This window comes from Urtica dioica, chromosome 5 (genome assembly GCF_054948205.1).
Source record: "Urtica dioica subsp. dioica isolate 48M chromosome 5, U.dioica_male_clone48M_v1_H2, whole genome shotgun sequence".
Lineage (NCBI taxonomy): Eukaryota > Viridiplantae > Streptophyta > Magnoliopsida > Rosales > Urticaceae > Urtica > Urtica dioica.
The window spans coordinates 42202544-42229593 of NC_142760.1; the positions used below are offsets into that span (position 1 = coordinate 42202544).

General features: G+C 37.2%; 4 protein-coding genes across 5 annotated transcripts; 3 read left to right on the forward strand and 1 right to left on the reverse strand.

The window, feature by feature from the left end:
* The first annotated feature begins 3809 nt into the window (after nucleotides 1-3809).
* On the forward strand, nucleotides 3810-8564 carry LOC149398674 (glycerophosphodiester phosphodiesterase GDPDL4-like). Its single transcript, XM_089615715.1, has 9 exons — nucleotides 3810-4150; nucleotides 4847-5140; nucleotides 5289-5404; nucleotides 5538-6036; nucleotides 6120-6161; nucleotides 6260-6544; nucleotides 6973-7115; nucleotides 7216-7687; nucleotides 8133-8564. Exons 1-9 carry the CDS (start codon nucleotides 4054-4056, stop codon nucleotides 8312-8314), a joined length of 2130 nt encoding a protein of 709 aa, XP_089471841.1. The 5' UTR covers nucleotides 3810-4053; the 3' UTR covers nucleotides 8315-8564.
* A 1802-nt stretch (nucleotides 8565-10366) lies between these two features.
* LOC149398675 (glycerophosphodiester phosphodiesterase GDPDL4-like) lies at nucleotides 10367-15826 on the forward strand. Its single transcript, XM_089615716.1, has 9 exons — nucleotides 10367-10721; nucleotides 11366-11659; nucleotides 11774-11889; nucleotides 11979-12477; nucleotides 12611-12649; nucleotides 12775-13062; nucleotides 13672-13814; nucleotides 13903-14374; nucleotides 15135-15826. The coding sequence occupies exons 1-9, from the start codon at nucleotides 10601-10603 to the stop codon at nucleotides 15359-15361; spliced, it is 2199 nt and encodes a 732-aa protein (XP_089471842.1). The 5' UTR covers nucleotides 10367-10600; the 3' UTR covers nucleotides 15362-15826.
* Nucleotides 15827-19720: 3894 nt separating this feature from the next.
* Nucleotides 19721-25429, forward strand: LOC149398676 (glycerophosphodiester phosphodiesterase GDPDL4-like). Of its 2 annotated transcripts, XM_089615714.1 has the most exons (10): nucleotides 19721-19955; nucleotides 20637-20930; nucleotides 21095-21210; nucleotides 21511-22018; nucleotides 22121-22159; nucleotides 22254-22538; nucleotides 22763-22908; nucleotides 23288-23768; nucleotides 24309-24618; nucleotides 25194-25429. In XM_089615714.1, exons 1-9 carry the CDS (start codon nucleotides 19847-19849, stop codon nucleotides 24605-24607), a joined length of 2277 nt encoding a protein of 758 aa, XP_089471840.1. In that variant the 5' UTR covers nucleotides 19721-19846; the 3' UTR covers nucleotides 24608-24618; nucleotides 25194-25429. The 2 variants fall into 2 exon arrangements, with proteins under 2 accessions (XP_089471840.1, XP_089471839.1); XM_089615713.1 differs by lacking the exon at nucleotides 25194-25429 and having other exon boundaries at nucleotides 24309-25173.
* A 118-nt stretch (nucleotides 25430-25547) lies between these two features.
* On the reverse strand, nucleotides 25548-26654 carry LOC149398677 (NAD(P)-binding Rossmann-fold superfamily protein). Its single transcript, XM_089615718.1, has one exon. The coding sequence runs from the start codon at nucleotides 26559-26561 to the stop codon at nucleotides 25800-25802; it is 762 nt and encodes a 253-aa protein (XP_089471844.1). The 5' UTR covers nucleotides 26562-26654; the 3' UTR covers nucleotides 25548-25799.
* Between the last annotated feature and the right edge of the window lie 396 nt (nucleotides 26655-27050).

Genomic DNA, 27050 nt, shown 5'->3' on the forward strand with positions numbered 1-27050 from the left:
ACTTTAGTCCGCAGCCGTTCATGAGAGATGAGTAAACCATTCTGAGAACTTGAGCCTAGCCCTCAGAAGGCCGAAGTTTTAATGTCTGGGATCAACTAGCACATGTAGGAGGGCCTTGACACGCGTATGGTAGAGAGGAGCAAACCCTCACCAATCCCTGGTTAGTCCAGGGTTCATATTTCCCTCAGGACAGGTAAGCCACCCGTCGACTTACCTGAAGCCACCCGTCGAATTCTCACTAAAGGGCCTTTGGGGATGCCATCGCTACATTGCCGACAAGAGTTCATTATGTTTTACAGGAGCTGTCTACAGCCTACCTGCCTATCCTATTACAGGAGGAGATCTTATCGGGATAAAGCCCGTCATTAACATTATTAGTTTCATTGTATGGCTCTTTAAGTATTTTAGAAGGAGTTGTCAACAGCTGTGAGGCTGGACCTTCTCCTAGAACAGTCCATCTCGGGGTTGAATCCGGAGGACACCGTCTTTCCTCCTCTTGTTGTCATCCTCATCAGGACAAAGGTTAAAAACCTATTACAGAAGCTCAACATAGTTTTAAAGGCTTCAAGGTTCTTAACTTGCTAATCGTTTAACCCTACCCTTTTATCATCTTATTAGTTAGTGGCCGAAGCCTTATTCGGTCATCTTGTCTAACTGAGGGTTTCTCTTTGCTTTAGGATTAAACGAATAAACATAAACAATTACTCTACTAGGCACCATTCCCCTTTTGGCGCCTCAAACTTAAATCCCACTTACCCGGAATAGTTCGTCGGAGAACTCGATGGATTCCGGAGTTTTCTTACTTTACACGCTTTCCGAGACTTTACACGTCTTGAAGCGCTAACACGTTCCGAAGCGTCGAGAAACTAAAACCCAAAATTGAGATCTCATTAGTCAATGATTCGAGAGGTGATGTCAAGCTTAAGGTTTGTTATCAGGATTCACTGCGAGTCGATTCAGGGGTTCGAGAATTTAATTCACTTATTTCTCGGCTTTTCGGAATTTAAACTTATTCAAGACTCGTACGAATTCGTACCAGAGAACGAGTACGAAATAAAATCCAAATCATTGATTAACGAGTCTTAAATAAATTAAACGAATAATCCGAAAAATCATACAAACCGAGAATTCCAAAGCGTCATAAATTATTTATTTAAATACAGGATATACATCACATAACCAAATCCAAGAGTATTTAAACGCTATAAGCGATTTAAAAAACTCACGAGTTTATCGAGATTTAACTACGATAACTCTTTTCTCGAAAATTCCAAATTACGGCTTCGCTGCCTTCGACTCTGCCGGTTCTCGTTCGTCCCGACCTGATCTGTGACTGAGCTGTGAAATTCAGAAAACGAACCCCGAGTCAATTCACAAAATCCAACTCCATACTCGAAAACTTAGAACCCGAAACGAACAACTAACACAATTCTCAACTCGTCACAAAATTCCCAAACTTGTCAACAAACCAAGTAACTTGTCACAAAATCCACATTTCAATTCTAACCCTCAAGTCATCATCCCCGAGGCTCAGAATTGCATCACCCAAGCTTAGCAACGATAACCATTTTACAACTCATAACAGAACTTTCAGCCGAGAACACATACAAATACCCACACACACACGGCCAAACTAAACCAAAACAAAACTCGTCAACGCTCTCAAATTCATCACAGCCTCGATATAACAACATCAACAAAACAAATTCACCTCAAACCAGAATCTCAAAACATTACACAGCCACAAGCAAGAGGCATTTAGAACAAAAACCCCATTCGGCCAAAATCAAATTCATGAGCAAAATCAACAAAAATCCAAAACTCATCACATCAATATCATCATTAAGCAGCAACCACTCCGGAAAAACAACTCAAGATCACCAAACCACGCTCAGAAGCAAAACCCCCAAATCAATTTCATGAAACCCTAACATCACGAAATTAATTTTGGGTTTTGATTTCTTACCCAATTTTTTCATGGATTTGGACTCTCCGGGGTGTATCCTCTCTCTCCCGGCGCTCGCTTCCCGTTCGGCCGGCCACAGCGTGCTCGCGGCGGTGCTCGCTCCTTCTCAGCCCGCGCGTCCAGTGACTTCGGGTCTCGGTCTCGGTGGTTGTCGGCCGAGCTCTTCCTCCGCGAGCTCACTCCCTCGCTCTCTTCCTCTCTCTCGCTCGCTCGGCCGTTCTCTCTCTCTCTCTCTCTCTCTCGGCTCTCTCTCTCTCTCTCCCGTGTTTTCTTCTTCTCTCTTTTTTTTTTTTTTTTTTTTTTTTTTTCTCTTCGTGGGTTTGTTCACTCTTTTAGGCTGGTGGGTTTTATTTTCTTCGGCTAAGGCTTAATGAAGAAGGTAATTGATGAGGATAAATGAAGAGTTGGCAAGATAAGAACAAGTCTCACCAGGACACATTTGTGATGACGAGGCAAGTAAAATTGATTCCTAAATTTGCCAAAGAATCCTCAAAAATATCTATTTCTTACAAAACCTTCCAAACATCTTTCCTTCTGTTGCAATTAACTCCTGAAAAAAATTGTTACAACCACATCCTTTTCATATAATTATTTAATTAAATCCATAACCGAACGGATTATAATTACAAAAAATTGGCTACGTAAGCCACCTAAACTATAAGAATTGTAAATTAGCCAACCTTTGATAAATAATCTGTAAATAACCAACTTGCATATGTGGCAGCCTATTAACTACCTAAAATATATGTTTGGTTGTGTTAAATAAGGCTTTTATTAATTTGTTAATAAGTTTATTTGGCTATTTACAAGAAATTAACCAAATGTGGGCTATATCTCAATCCACTATATCCGTGTGGCTATATAACTTAATAACCCTTGTAATTATATGATTCGAATTGAGAATTTTCTCGTTCGTTCTCGATTAATTAAAATATATTTAAGGTTTCTCGGAATTAATTCTCGTCCTTGAGAATTTATTTTCTTAAATTAAATTCCTGAATATTTCCTCGAAAAATAATTTATTATTCGAGACGAACCCGATAAATCCTTTATTTATTCCGAGATTTTCCATTACCTTAAAATATTTTAAATTAACTCGATAAACTTCAACGTCCATAATTCATTCAAATCGAGAGAGATATAATCTCATTTATTTATTTCCGAGAGAGAGAATCATAGAGAGATGACATTCATGCAGCTGGGTTGTGCGGTTCTCACATTAGCAAAGAAAAGTTAAATCATATATATATATATATATATATATATATATATGGATATATATAAATTACTTATCTCATTTCAATATTAAATTTATTATTTTATTATTTATTAAAATAACTAACATACTAAGAAATTAATAGGGACTAGAAGACTTTTTTAGTCCAAGAATTAACTTAGCGACCACACAACATGCACTATTTGTTTCGTAAAGGAAAAATGCATTTTTGCGGAGAAGGAAGAAATCAGATGACGATAATAGTGTGTATATATTTAAGTAGTATTTGTTGCAATTAACTAATTTTTTATTTTTATTTTTTAAGATTTAGTTCAAATTTTATTTGATTAGGGAAATAACCCATCAACTAAAGTTAATTAAATTAATTGTTCAATGAATTCAATTAATTTTAATTTGATGGACTATTTTTATTAATAAAATGATACTTGGACTATTTTTATTAATAAAATGATACTTGGACTATTTTTAAAAAAGAGGCTGGATTATTGGATTATTGACCTAATTATCTCTTATATATTTGTCCTAAATCACGTAACATGTTGACTTTGACCAGAATATAAATAGATTTTGCCCCCCCAAAAAAACCCTTCATTTCGACATTGTTCAAATACAAATCCGCAGATAACACGAATTCCGGGAAGTTTTTTTCTCCGAGGCTCACGGAACTAACCATGTCCGTACGAATGGCTTCGAGCTCTTCTTTCTCATCCTCTCTTGACTCTTTCACTTTCTATAAATCCTTGGACCTCTCAGAGATTCTCTCCACACATTCCGACGAGAATTCGAAGCTTTCAAAGCACTGGAATCGCCGATCACACGAAGTTTCTACCTTTTTCGTTAATCTCCGGCGATGTACGCCTCACGCTCTTCTTCTCTGGTTTTACTTTCTCTGCTTCATTTGATTGTCGCGCTGGTCTCTGCTCAGGGTTCATGGCAGACTCTTTCAGGTATGGTTTCGACTCGAATTTTTAGAATATTTTTTTTCGTCTATTTTGTTTCGTAGCTGAGAAAAAAGTTGCAATTCTGTGATGTGATTGTGGCTCTGAATCTCTGTATTGTAAGTTTTTGGTTGCTTTTTTGAATCTCTGTGCTTGGCGGTATTTTGTATGATTTGTTTATTAGGTTAGAATGAAAAACTCGGTTCAGAAAATACCTGTTTTGTGTTTGGTTGATGATACAAGAAAATGAAACTGACAACTTTTTATATTGATATTAGGTTGAACCTGAGCTTTATGTGTGATTCAATTCAAGCTGTGTTTGAATAGGCAGTGCTTTTTGAAATACATATTTCGCTTTTTTATTTTTGCTGACTTTTTTGAACGGTTCATTTTGACCACATAAATTGCTAGGCCTTTTTTTTTCTCTCAGAGTACGAGTAAAGCTAAATGATATGTAGCTGATCAATATTCAATATGACCTTGGAATCCAAAAAATAAAAAAAATCTTCTTGCTGTTTTGATATGATGGTTATACTAGTGAATTTTCAGCGTCAAAGCTTGCTTGATTTTTCCAGGGTCTCATTATTATGAAATGAAAATAGTTTCGCGACAATTCTTGTTTTCGATTTGCGAAGAGAATATGGTCCCGTTTTCTTCGGCTTTTGATGCCTCTAATTTTTTTTTAATTTTTTTTATCATTTACAGGGAAAGCACCTTTGGTCATAGCCCGCGGTGGATTTTCTGGGTTATTTCCCGACTCGAGTTTCGCTGCTTACAATCTAGCATTGCAAGTTAGCTTACCTAATACGGTCTTATGGTGCGATGTCCAACTAACAAAAGACGCTAAAGGAGTCTGTTTGCCAAGTGTCAAGCTCGATAATAGTACCGAAATTAGAACTTACTTCCCCAAAAGGAATAAGGAGTACGACGTGAACGGGGTTTCAACCAGTGGATGGTTTTCCGTCGATTTCACTAGCGACGAGCTGTCAAATATTGGTGGTAAGCATTGACTAGTCGGGGAATCGTGTCTCGTTACTTTTGCCCTTTTTTATGATGCTTTGTGTCAATTGAAATTAGTGGTGTTTTTTTTTTTTTTTTTTTTTTTAATAACTTGTCTTAACAAATTTTGTTTTGTTTCACGGGACAGTTGAGCAAGGAATATATACTCGATCCAATAGATTTGATGGCAATTTCTTCTCGATTATCTCTCCCGAAGACATTTTGAAGGACCTGAAAAAGCCCGCCATGTGGTTGAACGTTGAGGTATGTGATAGACGATGCATTTTGATCAGCCGGTTTATGTGAACTTGTAACGTTTGTTTCGTACGCAGAATCCAATACGAATATTAATTTGAAAGAATTCGTTGCGTGTTCTTATTATTATTTTTTTTTTCAGCACGATGCGTTCTTCACTCAACACAATTTGAGTATGCGAAGCTACATACTTTCTCAATCTCGGAGTATGGTTATCAATTACATCTCATCTCCAGAGGTGGGTTTCTTGAATAGTATTAAATCAAGCATTCCAAAGACAACAAAGCTGGTCTTTCGGTTTCTTGAAAAGGATCAGATTGAGCCTTCAACGAAGCAAACATATGATTCTCTCTCGAAGAATCTCACGTTCATCAAGACCTTTGCCTCTGGAATACTTGTTCCTAAAGACTACATATGGCCTGTTGATTCATCGGCATATTTGCTACCTCATACCTCTCTGGTTTCGGACGCTCACAAGCAAGGATTAGAGATATTTGGATCTAATTTTATTAATGACTTCCCGTTAAGCTTTAACTATAGCTTTGACCCAATTGAAGAGTACCTAAACTTTGTTGACAATGGTGAATTCAGCGTTGATGGTTTTCTCTCTGATTTCCCATTGACCGCATCGGCGGCCATAGGTAATTTCTATTTCGTCATAATTATGCAAAACTTACCTAATCTGAAATGTCTTATATTCTGTCAATCTATTGCACTACTGCAGATTGTTACGCTCACCTACCAAAAAACGCTCCAAAAACACAAGGTATATTTCCTTATTATTTCTGTAAGAAAATTGGGGAGTTTGACACAAAAAAACATTGTTATCTCATATATTTTTATGGCCTGTAAATTATTATCCAGCAAAGCCTTTGGTTATCTCGAAATTCGGATCAAGCGGAGATTACCCTGGTTGCACAGACTTAGCGTACACAAAAGCAATTCAAGATGGCGTTGAGGTGCTCGATTGTCCAGTTCAGTTGTCAAGTGATGGCATTCCATTTTGCATGAGTTCTATTAATCTCAAAGAGAGCACAAACGCCGATAAATCCCAGTTTAAAAAGCTGGAGATGAAAGTGCCCGAGAACAAGGCCGGAACTGGAATATACGCATTTAGTTTGAAATGGAATGAAATCCAAACCTTGAAACGTAAGTTCAAATTATTTTAACATCTTTTTTACCCTGGTTTCTGTCCTGCCTATTTTATTTTTTTTTACAAAGAAGTAGCCTTCGTATATATCTCTACACAATGTTTTCAAATGAATCTGAAGATATGAAGTTGTACCCTCTTTTTTTTTTTTTTTTTTTTTTTTTAACATTTGTTAGCTCAGAAATGCTAAATCTAGGCTTGGATATGAAGTACACATAGGAGCTATTATATTTTTATTTTCTCCTTCTTCATATGCAAAGATGCAAAGTATTCGGCATTGGCCATGAACGAAGAGAAACTTATATAAAACCTGAGAGAAGTTTTATTAAAGTACTCTCTTTAATATTTGACTCAAATCACTAAATCTGCAGGTCTGAGAAATTGTATATAAAACCCTGTAGTCATTCGTTACTTTTTTACATTGCAGCTGTTATAGCAAGCCCCTCATCAAGATACACAATCCTCCGAAACCCGAAGAATATCAATGCCGGAAAATTTATCACATTGTCCGAATTTTTAGACTTGACCAAGAAAACCGCCTCTCTTTCTGGCATCTTGATCGGCGTAGAGGTGAGACGAAATGCATGATTTTTCTAGCTAAAGCAATTAAATCCACTCTTTGAAGAAAAAAAAAATACTAAAACATTATAATGATTGTTGTATCTTTCAGAACGCCACGTATCTTGCTCAAAAGCAAGGCTTGAGCGTCACCGACGCTGTCATCGCCGCCCTGAACAAAGCCGGGCCCACCAACCGTAAAGTCTTGATTCAGTCTTCCAACAAAAACATTCTAGAGAAATTCAAGGGAAAAGGCTACGAGCTCGTGTACAAGATCGACGAGGAGATTCGTGACATCAACGAGCCCACGTTGAAGGACATCGCTGGCTTTGCGAATTCCGTGGTCCTTACCAAGAGCTCGGTCTTTCCAGACAATCTGTTGTACTTGACCGGTGCCACGAAGGTGGTGTCGAAGCTTCAATCGCACAAGCTCGCAGTTTACGTGGAAACCTTCAGCAACGAGTTCGTGTCTCAGCCGTGGGACTTCTTCTCCGACGGCACCGTGGAGGTCAACAGCCATGTCAGCATAGCCAACGTCGACGGTGTCATCACCGACTTCCCTAAAACATCGGCGAGATACAAAAGTAAGTAACACATTCCTTACCTTGCGTTTCAAATTCAGTACACAAACTTTTCGGCTAGTTTGGGACCCGGATTTTATGACCGAAAATGTGAGGGGAAATCAAAATTCTTTTTTTTTTGTGTGTGCTCGGAAGTCAAGGAAATTTCGAGGGAAAATCTTTAGTATCAAAACATCCCCACAACCTATGCGAATTTGCTCAGATTTTCATGTTCTAGACTTTCCATGAAAAAAAAAAAAAAACTCCCGATTTTACTTATACACTTTCCTTCAATCCAAATTAACTACACTAAATGTAACAAAAAGGAGGTGAATGGACTGGTTTTTTGGTGGACTCATTAGTCCAAAAGGAGGGGAATTCTTTGGATTTGGAGCGGAGAGCTTTACAACTAATTTTCGGTAATTAGTTAAAAATCAACTGACGATTCTTCGTTGTTGTCATAACTCAGGAAACCGATGCTTGGGAAAGGGAGACAATGTGCCTTCTTACATGAGCCCGGTCGAGCCCGGGAGCCTAATTCAGATCATCACTCCTAATTTCATGCCGCCTGCCGAGGCTCCGTCCCCGATCCTCGAAGAGGGCGACGTTAACGAGGGACCCTTACCTTCGTCCCGTTCGTTACTCGAGTAAATTTTTTTTTTTTTTAATTTTTTTTTATACAACAAATTATAGTAGAGGTAACTTGTAAAAGAAGAAAGAATGAATGTAATAGGCAAAAGTCACAAGGTCATGCATCTATTTAACATTGTGATTGTAACATTTGCTTTTGCTAGCACATTGTAATTGGTAACATATCAATAAGCGTTCAAAGCCTTATTATTTACTCTAGTAAGGCTAAGCCTTGTTGTATATGTGTTCTTATTGAATAAAGATAAGACGAAATTACCTTCACTATATAGACCATTTAACTTTATTCCAAGTATATCGTCATAATTAATTTTAATTTAATTAAGGAATATTGATTTTTCATTTTACATTTATTTGTTTGCTCATGAGTTGAACATCTTTACTTCGTCCAAACTCAAATTCGCCGGCTTCCATGCGGGTTCTTCAACCCCTTAGTTTTATGTCTTTGGCCTTAGATCTTCCTCGTCGCAGCCGAATCCCAAACCTCGGCCGATTTCACATATGATTTTTAGGCTGTGAAATGATGAAGGATAATGTTGCCCAAATTTATAAGGAGAAATGGTGGCAATAATACTCAATGTTTGATCAAAATACTACTTATATACTCAAAAGTTGTTTTTTTTCTTTGATAAAAATACCACATGCTACGTTATAATGGGTCCGTTACTACTCGGACCATTAAGTTCAAACAGAAATTTTAACGACAAAGTATTTACGTGTAACTGAATTTGAAACTTTGAGTATTTTTGCCCAACAAAAAAAAAAGAATGAGTATATAAGTAGTGTTTTGTCTAAACATTAAGTATTTTTGTCACCATTTCCCCAATTTTAAATAAAATCAGTAATTTGGACAAATAAAATCATATTCCACAATTGTGTCATGTTATCGAGTGAGGCTGATTTTGCTTCAATTATTGTAATTTTGTTTGTAATTGACTTTATTAGTTTGTCTTGGTTAATTTACTCTCGCAAATAAAGGATTTTGGAAAAATCATACTCCGCAATCGTCTCGATGAGTATTCCTAGTAGGCACACCCTCACGGTTCCTTAAAATCATCAAAAAATTTGTTGCTCACCGCGGCTCAACCATAAAATCCTAACGCTAGAGCAACAAGTTGATTCGGGTGTTTAGTAAAAAAGAGATTATTAAGTAGCCTAATCTCAAGCAGAGAAAGTATTAGTCGTCTTCACTTTAGAATTGTTGTTGAGTCACGAACCTTTGTTATCAAACAAGTGATACATCCTCAGTTAATTGATGTCAATTCAACACAAAATAATGAAAAGAAAGGTATATTATGACCCCAAAAACACTAGATAAAAGTCAAGATTTTTTTTTTTTTTTAATTTTAGCAAGATTTTTCCTTTAATGACACCCTTTAAAAAAGTATAAATAAGTTATTAAAATGTATATGTTTTCACGTGTTGATCTTAATTGATTAAAAAAAAAGGATATTTCATTCTATGAAAAAAAAATTGAGATATTACAAATTTATAATCTGAATACAGTCTTACTCCAAAAAAATAATGTAGCGATCATCATGGCACTATTTGTGGATAATGAAGATAACAAAACAAGATATAATAGAGCTTATCCCTTAATCTTATCAACTTTGTAGCTTAAAATGCTAAGACAGATAAACATGATAAAGAGGGCACTATTTGGTGTATTAAGTTTATTGATTTTTTTTTTTTTTTAATGGAATTAGGTTGTTATAACTTTTGTTTTATTATTATTTTTTATTAATAGACAATGAACTCATATCGTAATTTCAACATTTATACCACATTAGATAAACATTGAGTTTCTAAGTGTCATAATAAGAAAATAACCACAATAATTGAATATTTTGGAAGCTAAAACCATATCTTTCATAAAAATATTGAAAGTATTGCCAAAAAAAAAAAAAACAGAAAAAAAGAGAAATCAAATACAACTACTTTTCAAATGTTTAATTAGAGCCTAATACTATGACAGTCTTAACTGCTCTGTCGCGCTCGCCAATCGCTCCCTATAAATAGAATTTGCCCCCAAATTTTTTTTTTCTTTTCACATATCCGTTTGCCCAAAAAAAAAAAAAAAACGAAAAACAACGCAGACACACGAATTCCGGGGAAAATAAATCTCCCGAGGATCACGGATCGAACCATGTCCGTACGAAATACTCTTTCTCTTTCTATATCTATGGACCTCAGAAAATCTCCGGACGTACTTTTTCGGAGGAGAATCGAAGCTTCAAAGCACTGGAATCGCCGATCGCGAGATTTCTACGTTTTCGTCATTCTCCGGCAATGTTCGCCTCACGCGCTTCTTCTCTGGTTTTGGTTTCACTTCTTCATTTGGTTTTTGTCGCTTCGGTCTCTGCTCAGGGCTCGGGAGCCAAGAGTTCATGGCGTTGGCGGACTCTTTCAGGTCTGGTTTCGATTCTCAATCCGAATCATTGATTATTATTATTTTTCTCTTAATTCCGTTTGGTTGCTATTGAAATAACCTAGAGTCGTTACTCTGTGATGAGGTCATGCTTTTTTTTCCAGCTGAAATGTTTATACCTTTATTGCTATGAGGTCTGTTTGGTTTGGTTTGGTTTGCTTTTGCTTGCTAATATATAAGTTTTGAATGAAAGTAATGTTGAGAAAAGTTAAGAAAATGATATGCAAATTTTGATATTGATGTTCGGTTGATCATGACCTTTATGTGACAATTCAATTCTAGTTAAATTTGTGTGGAATCGGAAGGACTTTTGAAATATGTACTTGGACTATTTTTCTCATTGAATATGTAGTTGATCAGTATTCAATATGACATCGGAAAGAATCCAAACTGTCTGTCCTTTAAAATAAAATCTTGTCGCTGTATCAGCTTTCTTACCGAATGATTGGCCCGTATATATCAGAAATTTATGATCGTGAATTTTGTGTATCAAAGCTTGCTTTATTTTTTTTTTCCTGGATCTCATAATATATATGTCATGAAATGAAAACGGCTAAATAGAATATGGTCCGGTTTTCTTCGGCATTTGATGTCTCTATTTTTTTTTTTTTTTTTTTTATTTTTAGGGAAAACACCTTTGGTCATAGCCCGTGGTGGATATTCGGGGATATTTCCCGACTCGAGTTTTGCTGCTTACAATCTAGCATTGCAAGTTAGCTTACCTAATACGGTCTTATGGTGTGATGTCCAACTAACAAAAGACGCTAAAGGAATCTGCTTGCCAAGTGTCAAGCTGGAAAATAGTACCGGCATTGTGGAACTTTACCGAACTAGGATCGCAGAATATAAGCTTAATGGAGTTCCGACCAAAGGATATTTTTCATTTGATTTCACTAGCGACGAGCTGTCGAATATTGGTGGTAAGCAAGCATTAAGTTTTTGGGGGAACTGTGTCTTGTAAATTTTATTGTCTTATATATATTCATATTAAAATAACTTATCTTACTAAACCTTTGTTATGTTCCTCATACCAGTTCAGCAAGGAATATATTCTCGATCCAATAGATTTGATGGCAATTTCTTCTCAATTGTTACTCCTGAAGATATTTTTAAAGAGCTGAAAAAGCCCGCCATGTGGTTGAACATTGAGGTATGTGATAACGTTTGTTTCGTACACAGAATCCAATATGAATATCAATTTGAAAAAAAAAAATTGTTGTGTGTTCTAATTCTTTTCAGCACGATGCGTTCTTCACTCAACACAATCTGAGTATGCGAAGCTATGTACTTTCTCAAACTCGGAGTATGGTCATCAATTACATATCGTCTCCAGAGGTGAACTTCTTAAACAGTATTAAATCAAGAATTCCGAAGACAACAAAGCTAGTCTTTCGGTTTCTTGAAAAGGATCAGATTGAGCCTTCCACGAAGCAAACATATGGTTCTCTCTCAAAGAATCTCGCATTCGTCAAGACCTTTGCCTCTGGAATACTTGTTCCTAAAGACTACATATGGCCTGTTGATTCGTCAGCATATTTGCTACCTCATACCTCTCTGGTTTCGGACGCTCACAAACAAGGATTAGAAATATTTGGATCTAATTTTGTGAATGACTTCCCGTTAAGCTATAACTATAGCTTTGATCCAATCGAAGAGTACCTTAACTTCGTTGACAATCGTAAATTCAGCGTCGATGGTTTTCTCTCCGATTTCCCATTAACCGCGTCGGCGGCCATAGGTAATTTCTATTTCATCATATTTATATAAAAGTCACCTAACTAGATAAGCTAAACGTCAGGAAATTAATAAGAAAGACCTTACTTTCTCTCATTAAATTTTGTCCAGCTTCTGACATTCCCTATACACTGCAGATTGTTTCTCTCACCTATCAAAAACCGCTCCAAAACAAGGTATATTTCTATCTTATTTCTGTAAGAAAATTGGGGTATGGATGTTCGAAATTTTCCAAAGTTTGACGGACTCTATATTTCATTGTTAATTCATTTCTTTCTATGGGTTATTAACTATGATCCAGCCAAGCCTCTGGTTATCTCAAAATTCGGATCGAGCGGAGATTTCCCTGGTTGCACAGACTTGGCGTACACAAAAGCAATTCAAGATGGTGTGGAGGTGCTTGATTGTCCTGTTCAGTTTTCGAGTGATGGAATTCCATTTTGCTCGAGCTCTATAAATCTCAAAGATAGCACAAACGCTGATCAATCTCCGTTTAAAAACCGGGTGAAGCGTGTTTCCATCAACAACGTGACTGAAACTGGAATATATGCACATAGCTTGACATGGAAGGAAATTCAAACCCTGAAGCGTAAGTTCAAATTATTTAATACTCGAGCAGCTCAAAATTATTTACGCCTTTTGATGTCCCATCTATTTTATCTTTTGCAAAGAGATAGCCATCGTGCAAAGAGGTAGCTCAAAACATTTTAGGATTCCATTTTAGGAAAATTTCATTTACCGAAAATCAGATCACTGAGAGTGGTATTAAACCATGCAGCGACAATGCATATGAGCCAACACCTTATACTAGGCCTATATACAAAGTATATCTAGGGGATATTATATTCTAATTTTTATGTGTAACAAGACACATATTTGAAGGGAGGTTATTTTATCGCTAGCTTATGTGCAGATAGAAGCAAGCCCTTTTATATTGTATATCCTGTTTCTAGACTTCTTGTCTTCTTGTTATGCAAATATGGAGTATAGAAACAAATATTTGGCATTAGCCAATAACTAGGAGCGTGATGATCCCACATTTTTACAGAGAAGCTATAATCTTTACTTTTGACGGGCGAAATCAACTTTTTTATTCAATAACTGTCGCTTATTCTTTAAGTTGAAGCCCTAAATCTGTAATTATGAGAAATTATACATAAAACCCTGTAGTCATTGATTTTTTTTTTTTACTTTGCAGCTGTATTAGCAAGCCCCTCATCAAAGTACACGATGCTCCGAAACCCAAAGAATCTCAATGCCGGAAAATTTATAACATTGTCCGAGTTCTTAGACTTGACAAAGAAAACCGCGTCTCTCTCTGGCATCTTGATCGGCGTAGAGGTGAGACTAATTTTGTATTCAGTGAAATGCCTGGCTTTTCTAGCATAAGCATTGAATTAACACTCTGTGAAATCCTTGTCTCTTTCAGAACGCCACGTATCTCGCTCAAAATCAAGGCTTGAGCGTCACCGACGCTGTCATCGCCGCCCTCAACAAAGCCGGGCCCGTAAACCGTAAAGTCTTGATTCAGTCTTCCAACAAAAACGTTCTAGAGAAATTCAAGGGAAAAGGCTACGAGCTCGTGTACAAGATCGACGAGGAGATCCGCGACATTGACGAACCCACCTTGAAGGACATCGCTGGGTTTGCGAATTCCGTGGTCGTTACCAAGAGCTCGGTCTTTCCAGACAATCTGTTGTACTTGACCGGTGCCACGAAGGTGGTGTCGAAGCTTCAATCGCACAAGCTCGCAGTTTACGTGGAAACCTTCAGCAACGAGTTCGTGTCTCAGCCGTGGGACTTCTTCTCCGACGGCACCGTGGAGGTCAACACCCATGTCAGCATAGGCAACGTCGACGGTGTCATCACCGACTTCCCTAAAACATCGGCGAGATACAAAAGTAAGTGAAATACTACTTTACCTTTTAAATCAAATTCAGTACCACAATATATTTTTGTTTTTTGGCTGTGTTTGGGACCCGCGTTTTTACGATGAAAAAGAAATTATGAGGGGAAAGGGAATGGATTCCTTTGTTATCTAAATGCATCACACTTTGTGAATTTGCATGGATTTTCACATTCCACACATTTTCAAGGAATATGATATCCAAATTATAGGTACACACTATTTCATTTTCCCTTGAATTTTCCTCGATCCAAACAACACAAGAAAATACATATTTTCCCCTCACATTTTCCAGTTTCCGAAACATTCCCTAACGTCTAGGTAAAAGTTCGATAATTAGATAGCATAAGATAGATTTATGGCTCACTTTTTCATTGAAGCTTTGAATAGTTTAAACAACAAACATAATAGTTCAACTCCATAGCATTGGTACTAGACTGGTTTTGTTGGGCTCTTGAGTCCGAAAATAGGGGAATATTTGTGGACTTACCACGTCATTCTTTCTGACATACAAAAAAAAAAAAAAAAAAAAAAAAACGATCAACGACCTCTTCTTTTCACCACGATCAACGACATCTTTCAATCCGATAAAATAGCGAATGTCTTCGGTATTTCTTACGGTATACATTTTTATTCGACTTATTTTCTTTGCTCTTTACAAAACCGCTTACTTCGTCGAGTTTTTTTTCTACAAAAAAAAAGTACGTAAATGAAAAACCGACTTACAATGCTTTGATGTCCCGTGATTAACTCAGGAAACCGGTGCTTGGGCAAAGGAGACAATGTGCCTTCTTACATGAGCCCGGTCGAGCCCGGGAGCCTAATCCAAGCCATCACTCCTAATTTCATGCCGCCTGCCGAGGCCCCGTCCCCGATCCTCGAAGAGGGCGACGTCAACGAGGGGCCCTTACCTCCCGTCTCCGCCAAGGGCCCACCTTCCATCACCAAGTCCGCGGCGGGCCCGCCTCACAGCCCAAGATAATTTCGACCCGTTGTTCACTCGATTAAAATGTTTTTTTTCGGGATTATAACAAAACTATGACCATTCAAAACTCTTTTGACCAAAATTCATTAATTACTTCTGATTTTAAAACTATGATTACTTATTGACAAGTTTTTCAATAAATAAAGGTGCTATAGTTTTGGAATTAAAAACAATTAATGGATTTTTGTCAAAAAAGAAAAAAAGAATGGTTATAGCTTTGGAATTATGTTTTTATTTTATTTTATTTTATTTTAAACGCCTATAACATGCCTTATTTAATTGTAATAAAGGTAACTTAAAAGGGTAAAGAAGATTGTTATAGGCAAAGGACATGAATGTATTACATCTAATTTTTTTTTCTTCTTTTATAAACATGTCAATAAGCATCAAAGGTTTGTAACTTCTTTCTTCTATTTGTATGGTGGCCATGTGCGGAGAGTGAGGGAGACTATGCCTTGTTGAGTATTACTAGTATATGTTCTTAATAAATACAGATACAGTTTAAATAAAGAGAACCATTTTATTAGGGAAACTTGATAAAGCAAGCTTGATAAAGCATGTGATTTGAAAACCAAACCATGTTTTGGTTCCCTTAGGAAAATCAAACATCTCACCATGTAAAATGTCCAAATTACCCTTAAATGATTTTTTTTTTTCAAAATCAATCCTTCACTCACTCACTCCCCTTCCCTTCCCTTCCCTCACGTGTGGTTTTTCAATTCTGAAACAAAAAAAACGCACAGCCCTCCCATACCTTCCCTTTTCAATTCAAAACCCAAAAAAAAAAACCCGCTCATCCCGTCCCAAACCCCCACGCACGGCCAACCTCCACGCACGGCAAACCCCCACGCACGAATGGGTAAGTTTCGATCCCTAATTCGACGATATTTTGTAAGAGATTTGTTTGATTTCCTGAAAAAAAGAGTTTGAGTTCGTCATGTTGGATCCAGAAAAAAGTTCGAAATTGTTGTCTGTAATTTCGAACTTTATAGCTGTTATTTCGATTGCATTTCGAAGGTTACGATGCCCACGCCCTAAGCCTTCTATGTAGTTAAACAGTTGAGAGAAGAAAAATGGGTAAGTTTCGATCCCTAATTCGATGATATTTTGTAAGAGAGATGTTTGATTTCCTGAGAAAAAGAGTTTGAGTTCGTCATGTTGGATCCAGAAAAAAGTTCAAAATTGTTGTCTGTAATTTCGAAGTTTATAGCTGTTATTTCGATTTCATTTCGAACTTTTTAACTTGAAATTGTTGTCTGTAATTTCGAAGTTTATAGCTGTTATTTCGATTTCATTTTGAACTTTTTAACTTGAAATTGTTGTCTGTAATTTCGAAGTTTATAGCTGTTATTTCGATTTCATTTCGAACTTTTTAACTTGAAATTGTTGTCTGTAGTTTCGAAGTTTATAGCTGTCATTTCGATTTCATTTCGAACTTTTTAACTTGAAATTGTTGTCTGTAGTTTCGAAGTTTATAGCTGTTATTTCGATTTCATTTCGAACTTTTTAACTTCTACAGATTTGACTTCTAATGTATACTTTTTAACTTCTTAACGGGTTCAAACGTTAATATATGTTGTTTATTTGATGGTACTTGGGTGAACAAAGGTACAAAATGGGAGTATACTAATGAATCGCGATTCGAACTGCGTGCACTCGCGAAAGACGTATCTCGGGCGGAGCTATTAATCGCTATGTACGAAGCTTTTTGTGTCGATGAGTCGTTATACGATTTGAAACTTGAAGCTGCGTATGTTTGGGCTGGAAGGGGTGATGAAAATTACTTTGATAGTGTTGGAGACTAGTTTTTTGGATGAAAATTGGGTTTGTAATGTTTCTTGATAATTACTTTGGCAGTTTTGGAGACTAGTTTTTTGGATGATATTTTGGTTTGTAATGTATACATGAATAACCCGAAATGTCTGAAATCCTTGACAAAAAATAACTGAAATGTCTGAAATCTATTACAAAAATGAACTGAAATGTCTGAAATCCAGCACATAAACTAACTGAAAACTCTGAAATCAAACACATAAAATAACTGAAATGTCTGAAATTCATCACATAAACAAACTGAAAACTCTGAAATCCTTGACAAAAAATTACTGAAATGTCTGAAATCCATTACAAAAATGAACTGAAATGTCTTAAATCAAGCACATAAACTAACTGAAAACTCTGAAATCAAACTCATAAATAACTGAAATGTCTGAAATCCATTACAAAAATTAACTGAAATGTCAGAAATCCTCAGCTTGGAGTGACCAGAATTCTCTAACATAAATGACGTCACACTAGCGTCCGATGCCAAAATGAGAGGAGGCATTGGTCTTCCAGCCCAAACATACGCAGCTTCAAGTTTCAAATCGTATAACGACTCATCGACACAAAAAGCTTCGTACATAGCGATTAATAGCTCCGCCCGAGATATGTCTTTCGCGAGTGCACGCAGTTCGAATCGCGATTCATTAGTATATTCCCATTTTGTACCTTTGTTCACCCAAGTACCATCAAATAAACAACATATATTAACGTTTGAACCCGTTAAGAAGTTAAAAAGTATACATTAGAAGTCAAATCTGTAGAAGTTAAAAAGTTCGAAATGAAATCGAAATAACAGCTATAAACTTCGAAACTACAGACAACAATTTCAAGTTAAAAAGTTCGAAATGAAATCGAAATAACAGCTATAAACTTCGAAACTACAGACAACAATTTCAAGTTAAAAAGTTCGAATGAAATCGAAATAACAGCTATAAACTTCGAAATTACAGACAACAATTTCAAGTTAAAAAGTTCGAAATGAAATCGAAATAACAGCTATAAACTTCGAAATTACAGACAACAATTTCGAACTTTTTTCTGGATCCAACATGACGAACTCAAACTCTTTTTCTCAGGAAATCAAACATCTCTCTTACAAAATATCATCGAATTAGGGATCGAAACTTACCCATTTTTCTTCTCTCAACTGTTTAACTACATAGAAGGCTCAAAAAATTTGAGTTTAAACGAATTAGGGCGTGGACATCGTAACCTTCGAAATGCAATCGAAATAACAACTATAAAGTTCGAAATTACAGACAACAATTTCGAACTTTTTTCTGGATCCAACATGACGAACTCAAACTCTTTTTTTCAGGAAATCAAACAAATCTCTTACAAAATATCGTCGAATTAGGGATCGAAACTTACCCATTCGTGCGTGGGGGTTTGCCGTGCGTGGGGGTTTGGGACGGGATGAGCGGGTTTTTTTTTTTGGGTTTTGAATTGAAAAGGGAAGGTATGGGAGGGCTGTGCGTTTTTTTTTGTTTCAGAATTGAAAAACCACACGTGAGGGAAGGGAAGGGAAGGGGAGTGAGTGAGTGAAGGATTGATTTTGAAAATAAAATCATTTAAGGGTAATTTGGACATTTTACATGGTGAGATGCTTGGTTTTCCTAAGGGAACCAAAACATGGTTTGGTTTTCAAATCACATGCTTTATCAAGTTTCCCTTTTATTATGTCTCCTTATTGCATGTTGTCATTGTATCAAATTAGAGTATAAAAGGCCAGGCCATGTAACGATTTTATATGTTTCTTTCTGACAATTTCTATTGTCGTTTTTTCATATATGTCTCTTTCTGACAATTGCTATTGTCGTTTTATCATAATAGAGAAAAGGCCACGTGAGCTATACCTATATTATTGCTTATCCTAACTTTTCATTCTCCTTTTTTTATTAATAAAATTAATTTAACTTGTACTCTATTAATCTATGATCGTCAAATAATAAAAAATATCTTCATATTTTTGTATTGTTACTCTAAAATCTTTAATAAATAATAGTTTAGTCTCGTCTACTTGTACTAAATTTTTTAAAAAAATGACGGTCTTATTTATGAACTGCATTTTTTTAGATTTAATGAAGATAAAATGATAAATACATCACTTAAATTTATGCAAGACTATGTACATCAACTCATAACTATGTATTACCTAATTTTATTTTGAATGTTACATTTTCTTTTATATATACATCATTTTATTTTTCTGGCAACTCCAGCCGATCTTTTCATTTGGGATTCACTAATTGAGCTGTCGCATTATCTTATATTTAGTTCCATAATAGTTCTTTTGTACATTTCGTAAAGTATTCTCTATCTTAATCGTTTTTTTTTTTTTTTTTTTTTTTAAATTTGCCTTCTGTCTGCAACATATGAGTTACTTTTAGACATGGTCCAATTAAAAAATTCAAATACATATTTATAGAAAATAGTGTTAGTGTTACGTATTACAGTTGTTTATTCTTTTTCCATGTAGCGCCGGTACAGAGACATAAATATTAGAGTTCTCATTATTTCTCTTTCATCTCTCTCTCTCTCTACTCTATACTCTATAGTCAGACCTTGGAAAGTCTCTCTGCACATTTTCCTATAAAAATCAAAGCTTGGAATCTTTGGAATCGCCGGAGAAGAAGATTTCCGTTTCACTCTCCGGCAATGCACTACTCGCGCGCTTCGATGGTTTCACTTTTTTTGCTTTCTTTGATCGTTTCTTCAGTCTCTGCTCAGAGTTCTGGAACCAAGAGCTCATGGAAGACTCTTTCAGGTAGGGTTTCGACTTCGAAATGTTGATTCCTTTTTCTCTCTCTCTCTCTAAAAAAATTGGTAGCTGAGAAGAAAAAAATGGACGAGATTATACTGAAAGAAGCTCAGAATCGTTATTACGTGTGTGATTGTGGTTCTGTATCGCTGTTTTTAATCTTTTTTTATTTTTTATTATAGCTTAAATGCTTTTTCCGTGATGTGTGCGGGTTATATAAATTGGAACGAGAAATTCATTGAGAAAAAATAATTAAGTTGTTGGCTGAAGAAACAGACAAGAAAATGAAAGTGACATTTTGAGCTCTGAGCTTTTGTATTTAGGCCGAGAAACTAAATTCAAGGATTCATGTACGGATGAACCTGAATGGTTTGCGATCCAAGTAATTGGTGTTGAATTGGACGAGCTGTTAAAATGGACCTTTTGAGCTTTCATAACTGAACGGCTAACGAAGTTTTGCAACTCAATACGCATGGATTTTTTGTTTGAAAACTCATTTGGAATAAATAAATAAATAAAAACCTGAACAATTTTGTGGGAATTTCGTCTATTGAACTGTGCTTTATCCTTCCAGATCTCATCCTATGTTCTAACCTCTTTTTTTTTTCTTTCTTCGGCAGCCTAATTCTTAATCTCTTTTTTTTTTTTTTTTTTTTTTTTTTTTTAATTTCTCCATTGTTTTTACAGGGAACGAAGCTTTGGTAATAGCCCGTGGTGGATTCTCTGGGCTATTTCCCGACTCGAGTGTTAATGCCTATGGTTTAGCAATGGAAACAAGCTTAGCCAATGTGGTCTTATGGTGTGATGTCCAACTAACAAAAGACGGTGTGGGAATTTGCTTACCAGATCTCAAGCTGGACAATAGTACCGATATTTCGGAGCTCTTCCCAAAAAGAGACAAAGAGTATAGTGTGAATGGGGATTTAACCAGTGGATGGTTTTCCGTTGATTTCACCGGATCCGAGCTAGTCAATGTTAGTGGTAAGAATGAAACTAGAAGGGAATTTTGTCTTCTAATTCTTTTCCCTTTTGTGACAGCTTATATGAATCCCATAATTGAATATTTAAAAAAAAAAATAGATAAAAATACAAGCTGTTCAAAAAATTTCTTACCAAAGTTTTTTTTTTCTTCTTTTGCCGTACAGTTAAGCAGGGAATTTATTCTCGATCCGATAAATTTGACCGGAATTTCTTTCCGATTCTTACTCCCGAAGATGTCATTTCGCAAGTGAAAGCGCAGAACTTATGGTTGAATATTCAGGTATATGATAGACAATGCATTTTATTCAATACGAATATTACTTTGTAATGATATGCTCTACTGAAACTGATTGCATTGATCGAAATGGAAATACAAAAGATATCGGACTTTCGAGAGGTCCGTGCTCTCCAAATTTTGACTATTTCTTCCTAACCAAATCTTTCCGATACTTTTTTCATACCTATTCCTGACTCATTCTCCTTATTATAGGCTAACCCTTCCACATATACTAATTACTCTAATTCCCTTAATAACTCGGGTCCTAACATGTAACAATTTGTCTCTTCTATTGTTCTTCAGCACGATGCGTTCTTTACTCAAAACAAGTTGAGTATGAGTAGCTATGTAATTTCTCTGTCTCGGACTCCGGGTATTATTATCAATTATATCTCATCTCCCGAGGTGGCTTTCTTGAACGGCATTAAACCAAGATTTAATCCCAAGACAACAAAGCTGGTCTTCCGATTTCTTCAAAAGGATCAGATTGAGCCTTCAACAAACCAAACATACGATTCTCTCGCAAAGAATCTCACATTCATCAAGACCTTTGCCTCTGGAATAATCGTTCCCAAAGACTACATTTGGCCTATTGATTCATCGTCGTATTTGCAACCTCACACCTCTCTGGTTTCGGACGCTCACAAAGAAGGATTAGAAATATTTGGAGCCAATTTTTTGAATGACTTCCCGTTAAGCTACAACTATAGCTTTGATCCAATTACCGAGTACTTGAACTTTGTTGACAACGGTGAATTTAGTGTTGATGGTGTTCTCACCGATTTCCCAATAACCGCATCGGCGGCCATAGGTAATTTCTTTTTCATTATAGCTAAATAACACTCGCCTGATTCGAAACGCTAATTCTCTCAATCAGTACTGTCTAGCTTCTGACATTTCCTTAACGCTGCAGATTGTTTCGCTCACCTAGGCCAAAACGCTTCAAAACAAGGTATATTTGTATTTAATTACTCTAGAAAGAAAACTGATTTATAAAACAGAATGTCATCTCATTTCTTCTTCTGGCTTATAAAATTACGATTCAGCCAAGCCTTTGGTCATCTCGAAATTTGGATCAAGCGGAGACTACCCTGGTTGTACAGATTTAGCGTACACTAAAGCAATCGAAGATGGCGTGGATGTTCTTGATTGTCCAGTTCAGTTGTCAAGTGATGGGATTCCATTTTGCATGAGTTCTATAAATCTGATCGATAGCACAGACGCTGCTCAATCTCAGTTCAGTGACCGTATAATGGCTGTTCCCGAGATCAAGACCGGGAATGGAATATATGCATTCAACTTGACATGGGAGGAAATCCAATCCTTGAAGCGTAAGTGTTTTATTTATAGCGATTATACTTGCTTACCCTGGTTGCGAAGAAATATCCAGTTACTATGATTTCAATTAGAATCTTTAAATAAGCTACGGTCGTTTAGTTTGTGTTGCTTTAATCCTTTGATTTGATGCACCAAGTCTATTGTTTGAGAAATTATTTATAAAAATAAAAAAAAATAATAAAAAACTGAACTCATTCATTACTTTTTTTATATGCAGCTGTTTTAGCTAGCCCGTACTCTTCACGATACACGATATTTCGAAACCCAAAGAATCTCAATGCCGGAAAATTTATCACTTTGTCCGAGTTTTTAAACTTGACTAAGGAAACAGCGTCTCTTTCTGGCATCTTGGTGGGCATAGAGGTAAGAGTTTCTCCAATTCCTAGCTCGGCTTTCAGGGAAATTCGTGGCCTTTTTAGCATAAGCATTGAATCAACTTTCAGATTCATTTCTTGCACGCTGTTTTAGCGACTTCTGTTTGTACGTCGGGTCTGTGTCGATCTTGTTCCCAAGCTGACGCTTAAAGTAGACCTATTTATTTGAAGTTCAAATTTATATGTAAGCTTTTGAGGCGTTCATGTGACGAGATATACGAGCTTGTTGCATTTTAACATACTTTAGTTGACTTGCATACCGAAAATATACGCAAATATACTTTGTTGGTTTGGTTTATAAAGAAAGTATTCAAATCAAATGTTATGATGATACACGAAATATTATCCTTTTTTTTCATTTTTTTCAGAACGCTGCATATCTCACGGGAAATCAAGGCTTGAGCGTCGTCGATGCTGTAAATACCGCCCTGAAAGAAGCCGTGTTCGAGAATCAAACCGCCCATAAAGTCATGATTCAATCTTCTAACAGCAACGTTCTAGAGAAATTCAAGGGCAAAGGCTACGAGCTCGTGTACAAAATCGACGAGGAGATACGTGACATCGACGAGCCCACCTTGAAAGACATCACGGGCTTTGCCGATTCTGTGGTTCTCTCCAAGGCCTCGATATTCCCAGATAGTCAACTGTATTTGACCGGTGGAACAAACGTAGTGTCTAGGCTTCAATCTCACAAACTCCCAGTTTACGTGGAAACGTTCAGCAACGAGTACGTGTCTCAACCGTGGGACTTCTTCTCCGACGCCACCGTGGAGATCAACACGTATGTCAGTATGGCCAACATCGACGGTGTCATCACCGACTTCCCTAAAACTTCGGCAAGATACAAAAGTAAGTTTTATCTTTCATTTCGAATCCATTACCAAAGTTTACTTGTAATGTAAAGTTGTAAACTACATATCATAATAGGTTTGGTTTTGGTAACCATGACGGTCGATAGGAATATTATCTTGTGGGGTTTGGTTTCGGATATTCCGGGTCCTGAATATAATATAAAATAAAATAAATAAAAAAAAGTTAAATCACCATCTTGAAATGTCTTGAAAGCAGAGATTCAAAAAATCGGGGGATTTTGCTGAAAAATTATCTCGTCAATGCATACGGACAGGTAAAAAAAACATTTAGTTTCTTTCGTTGTATAAAATCATCAAAATTTCGGTGAAAACAAAGAAATGTACTTGAAAGAAAGCACATCAATTTTTACCTTCTTATACCGAAAAGGTGAAAAATGGAAACCTGCGAATTGTTTCCATCGATAAAAACAGAAAGAGGGAAACTCCATCCTTATTCGATCTTCTCGCCGAGAAAACGACACAGATATTTTGAACTATCTGACGAATTTGTTTGTTTGATCTGCTGCTAAAAACTCAGGAAACCGATGCTTGGAACGCAGCGGAGACGACGTTCCTACTTACATGAGCCCCGTCAAGCCCGGAGGCTTGTTGGAGATCATCTCTCCCTCTCTCCTTCCTCCGGCCGAGGCACCGAACCCGATCCTCACCGAGGCTGACGTGGCAGAGGGCCCACTCCCGTCGGCCTCCGCCAGAACCCCGCCTTCCGGCCCGGGCCCCACTAATGGCCCGAAGAACAACGCTCAGTCCGAAACGGCCTCGCTGCTTCGCTTCTCGTCCATCGCGGCTCTTGTCTCCGTAGCCGTTTTCGTGTTCTGAGACGATGACGGGTTAGTAGGGTTTTTTTTTTGGCTAACCCATCAATTTATTTATTGCCTTCCCTTTTACTGGCTTGTCGGTGTTTGTAGTTATGCTCATTCTTCGAAAATGTAGTTTAGGGATATATAATATACAAGTATCTTATATTTATACACCCTTGAGAGACATACTCGCCAAGGATGAATGAATGCAGCGATTCACTTGCCTTTGCCTCTGCGCTTCGCAACCGTTGTTTTTGTTATGACAAACAGAACAGAACAGGCTAGATAATTTTGAAGGATTTTTTTTTTTTTTTTTTAGTTAATTGCCCTCTATGTTCATTCTTCCCAATATGCAATTATATACTCTCGAGAGATGTCCTTATCGGATTTTAGTTGGTATCTTTTTCTTCTTTATAATATGATTTTTATTTTATTTTCGCGTGTTATAATATTTATTTTTTTGGATCACATTCTGTGGGTCAGAGTCAGACCTTGACGTATGAAGAAAAGAAAAAAAAATATGAGCAAAAAGCCCTTTGACAGAGGACCAAGCTTATATTACTAACTCTGGATTTCCTAATTACACTAAAATATATCGAATCCAGTGAGAGAAGTACCTCGAGCAAGAATAACCGTTGCTGCTTTCACCGCCCGAGACTCCGGCCAGTGGTACATTCCTTGCAAGAGTCCCCAAAACAAGAAGCGATCGTATTTACGATAATACCCTTGCCCTCGACGACATATTCACGGCCAAGAAATGACGCGACTTCCTTGACGTGATCAAAGGAGTGATGGAACAGAACTAGGTTTTACTTTACAGTGAAAATCGGCGAGCAAGGCCAGTCATTTTTGTTTCATTGCCGGTTTATTTTATTTTGCTATAATTCGGCCGGAAACCGCAAAAACTGCCATCTTTTCCAATGGAATTCGAAAAAAAATTTCGAAGATCAAAGCTACAAAAAATTTCTGAGTAACTAGCATTTCAATTTTTAATATTGGGTTACACCGTTCTCTGGCTTCATTGGAAGGTCATAAACAATACAATTGATCCCCCAAAAAAAAAAAAAAAAAAATCAAGGAATTATTATTTACTTATCCTACTACCGTATTATATAATAACCAGTCACCAAAAAGCATCGATAAAAAAAAATAAAAAATAAAAGAAATTGAACATAGCACCTGAGCTACATCACTAACCCTAGAATTCCTAACTAGACAGTGAGAGAAGCACCGTTGTCGGCGGCGGTGAGAGCGAGGATGATGGTGGCGGCTTTGACCGCCCAAGTCTCCGGCGACTGGTACATCTCGGCGGTGGTTCCGAAGCAAGAAGCGAGCATATCGGTGTTTATCACGCCGGGATTCAGAGCCACGATCGCCATTCCCTCCGGCAACTCCTTCGCCACCGACCTCGTCAGCCCCTCCACCGCCCACTTCGACGCGCAGTACGGCGCCACCAGCGCCGCTCCCGATCTACCCCAGCCCGACGACATATTTACGATTACGCCCCTCTTGCTCGGAACCATCATCGGAACGAGGTGGCGGAGGACATTCGCCACGCCTTTCACGTTGGTGTCGATCACGGCGTCGAACTCCGACGCCGTGACCTCCCAGATCTTGTTGTTGGCGTTGATCGCTCCGGCGTTGTTCACCACGATGTCTGGAACCTGGGCTTTAATGGAGGTCGCGAGGTCTCTGACGCTGGCGTCGGAGGACACGTCGGCGTTGATCAGGAGGTGCTTTGGATCGGAGAGGTGGGATCGGAGAGAGTCGAGGTTGGGCTGGGATCGGGAACAGCCGATTACGGTGTGGCCTCGGTTGGCGAGCTCGATGGCTAGGGCTTTTCCGAGGCCTTTGCTCACGCCTGTTATGAGGACGGTCCGGGCTGGGGATTCGGAGCCGGTGGTGGACATTCTTGCGCCGGAGAATAGGCGGCGAGTGGCGGCGGAGATTGTCGCCGGACTGGTTCGGAGCATGTAGAGAGAGAGAGAGAGAGAGATGGGGATGAGGAGAAAGAGAGGGAGTGGATTTTAGTGATGAGACTAATAACGAAATGAAATGATTTTAATCCCCGCTCAGAAAATTTCAATTATCCCCGCAAAATATTGAAGATTTTAATATTTCAGAAAATTAAAAAAAAAAAAAAAAAATCTTAGTGTTATCATTGTGGGATAGCTAGATGTCGTTTATTATATACTCAAGTCTTTTACTTCATTCCGATAATAATAAATAAAATAAATAGTCTTTTAAAGACTTCACATGAGTTGTTATTTCTCTTTTACCATTTGTCAAAAGTTACTTATGTGATGGCTAACAAAGAGAATCATTTTTTCCCAAATGAAATACAACACTATGAAAGAAAAAGTTTTGGATCTCTCTCTTTATTATTCTCTCTATATTTTCTCCACTCTTTACACTTTATCATCTCATCTTATCTCCTATCTTAATTCTCTATATATTAGTTT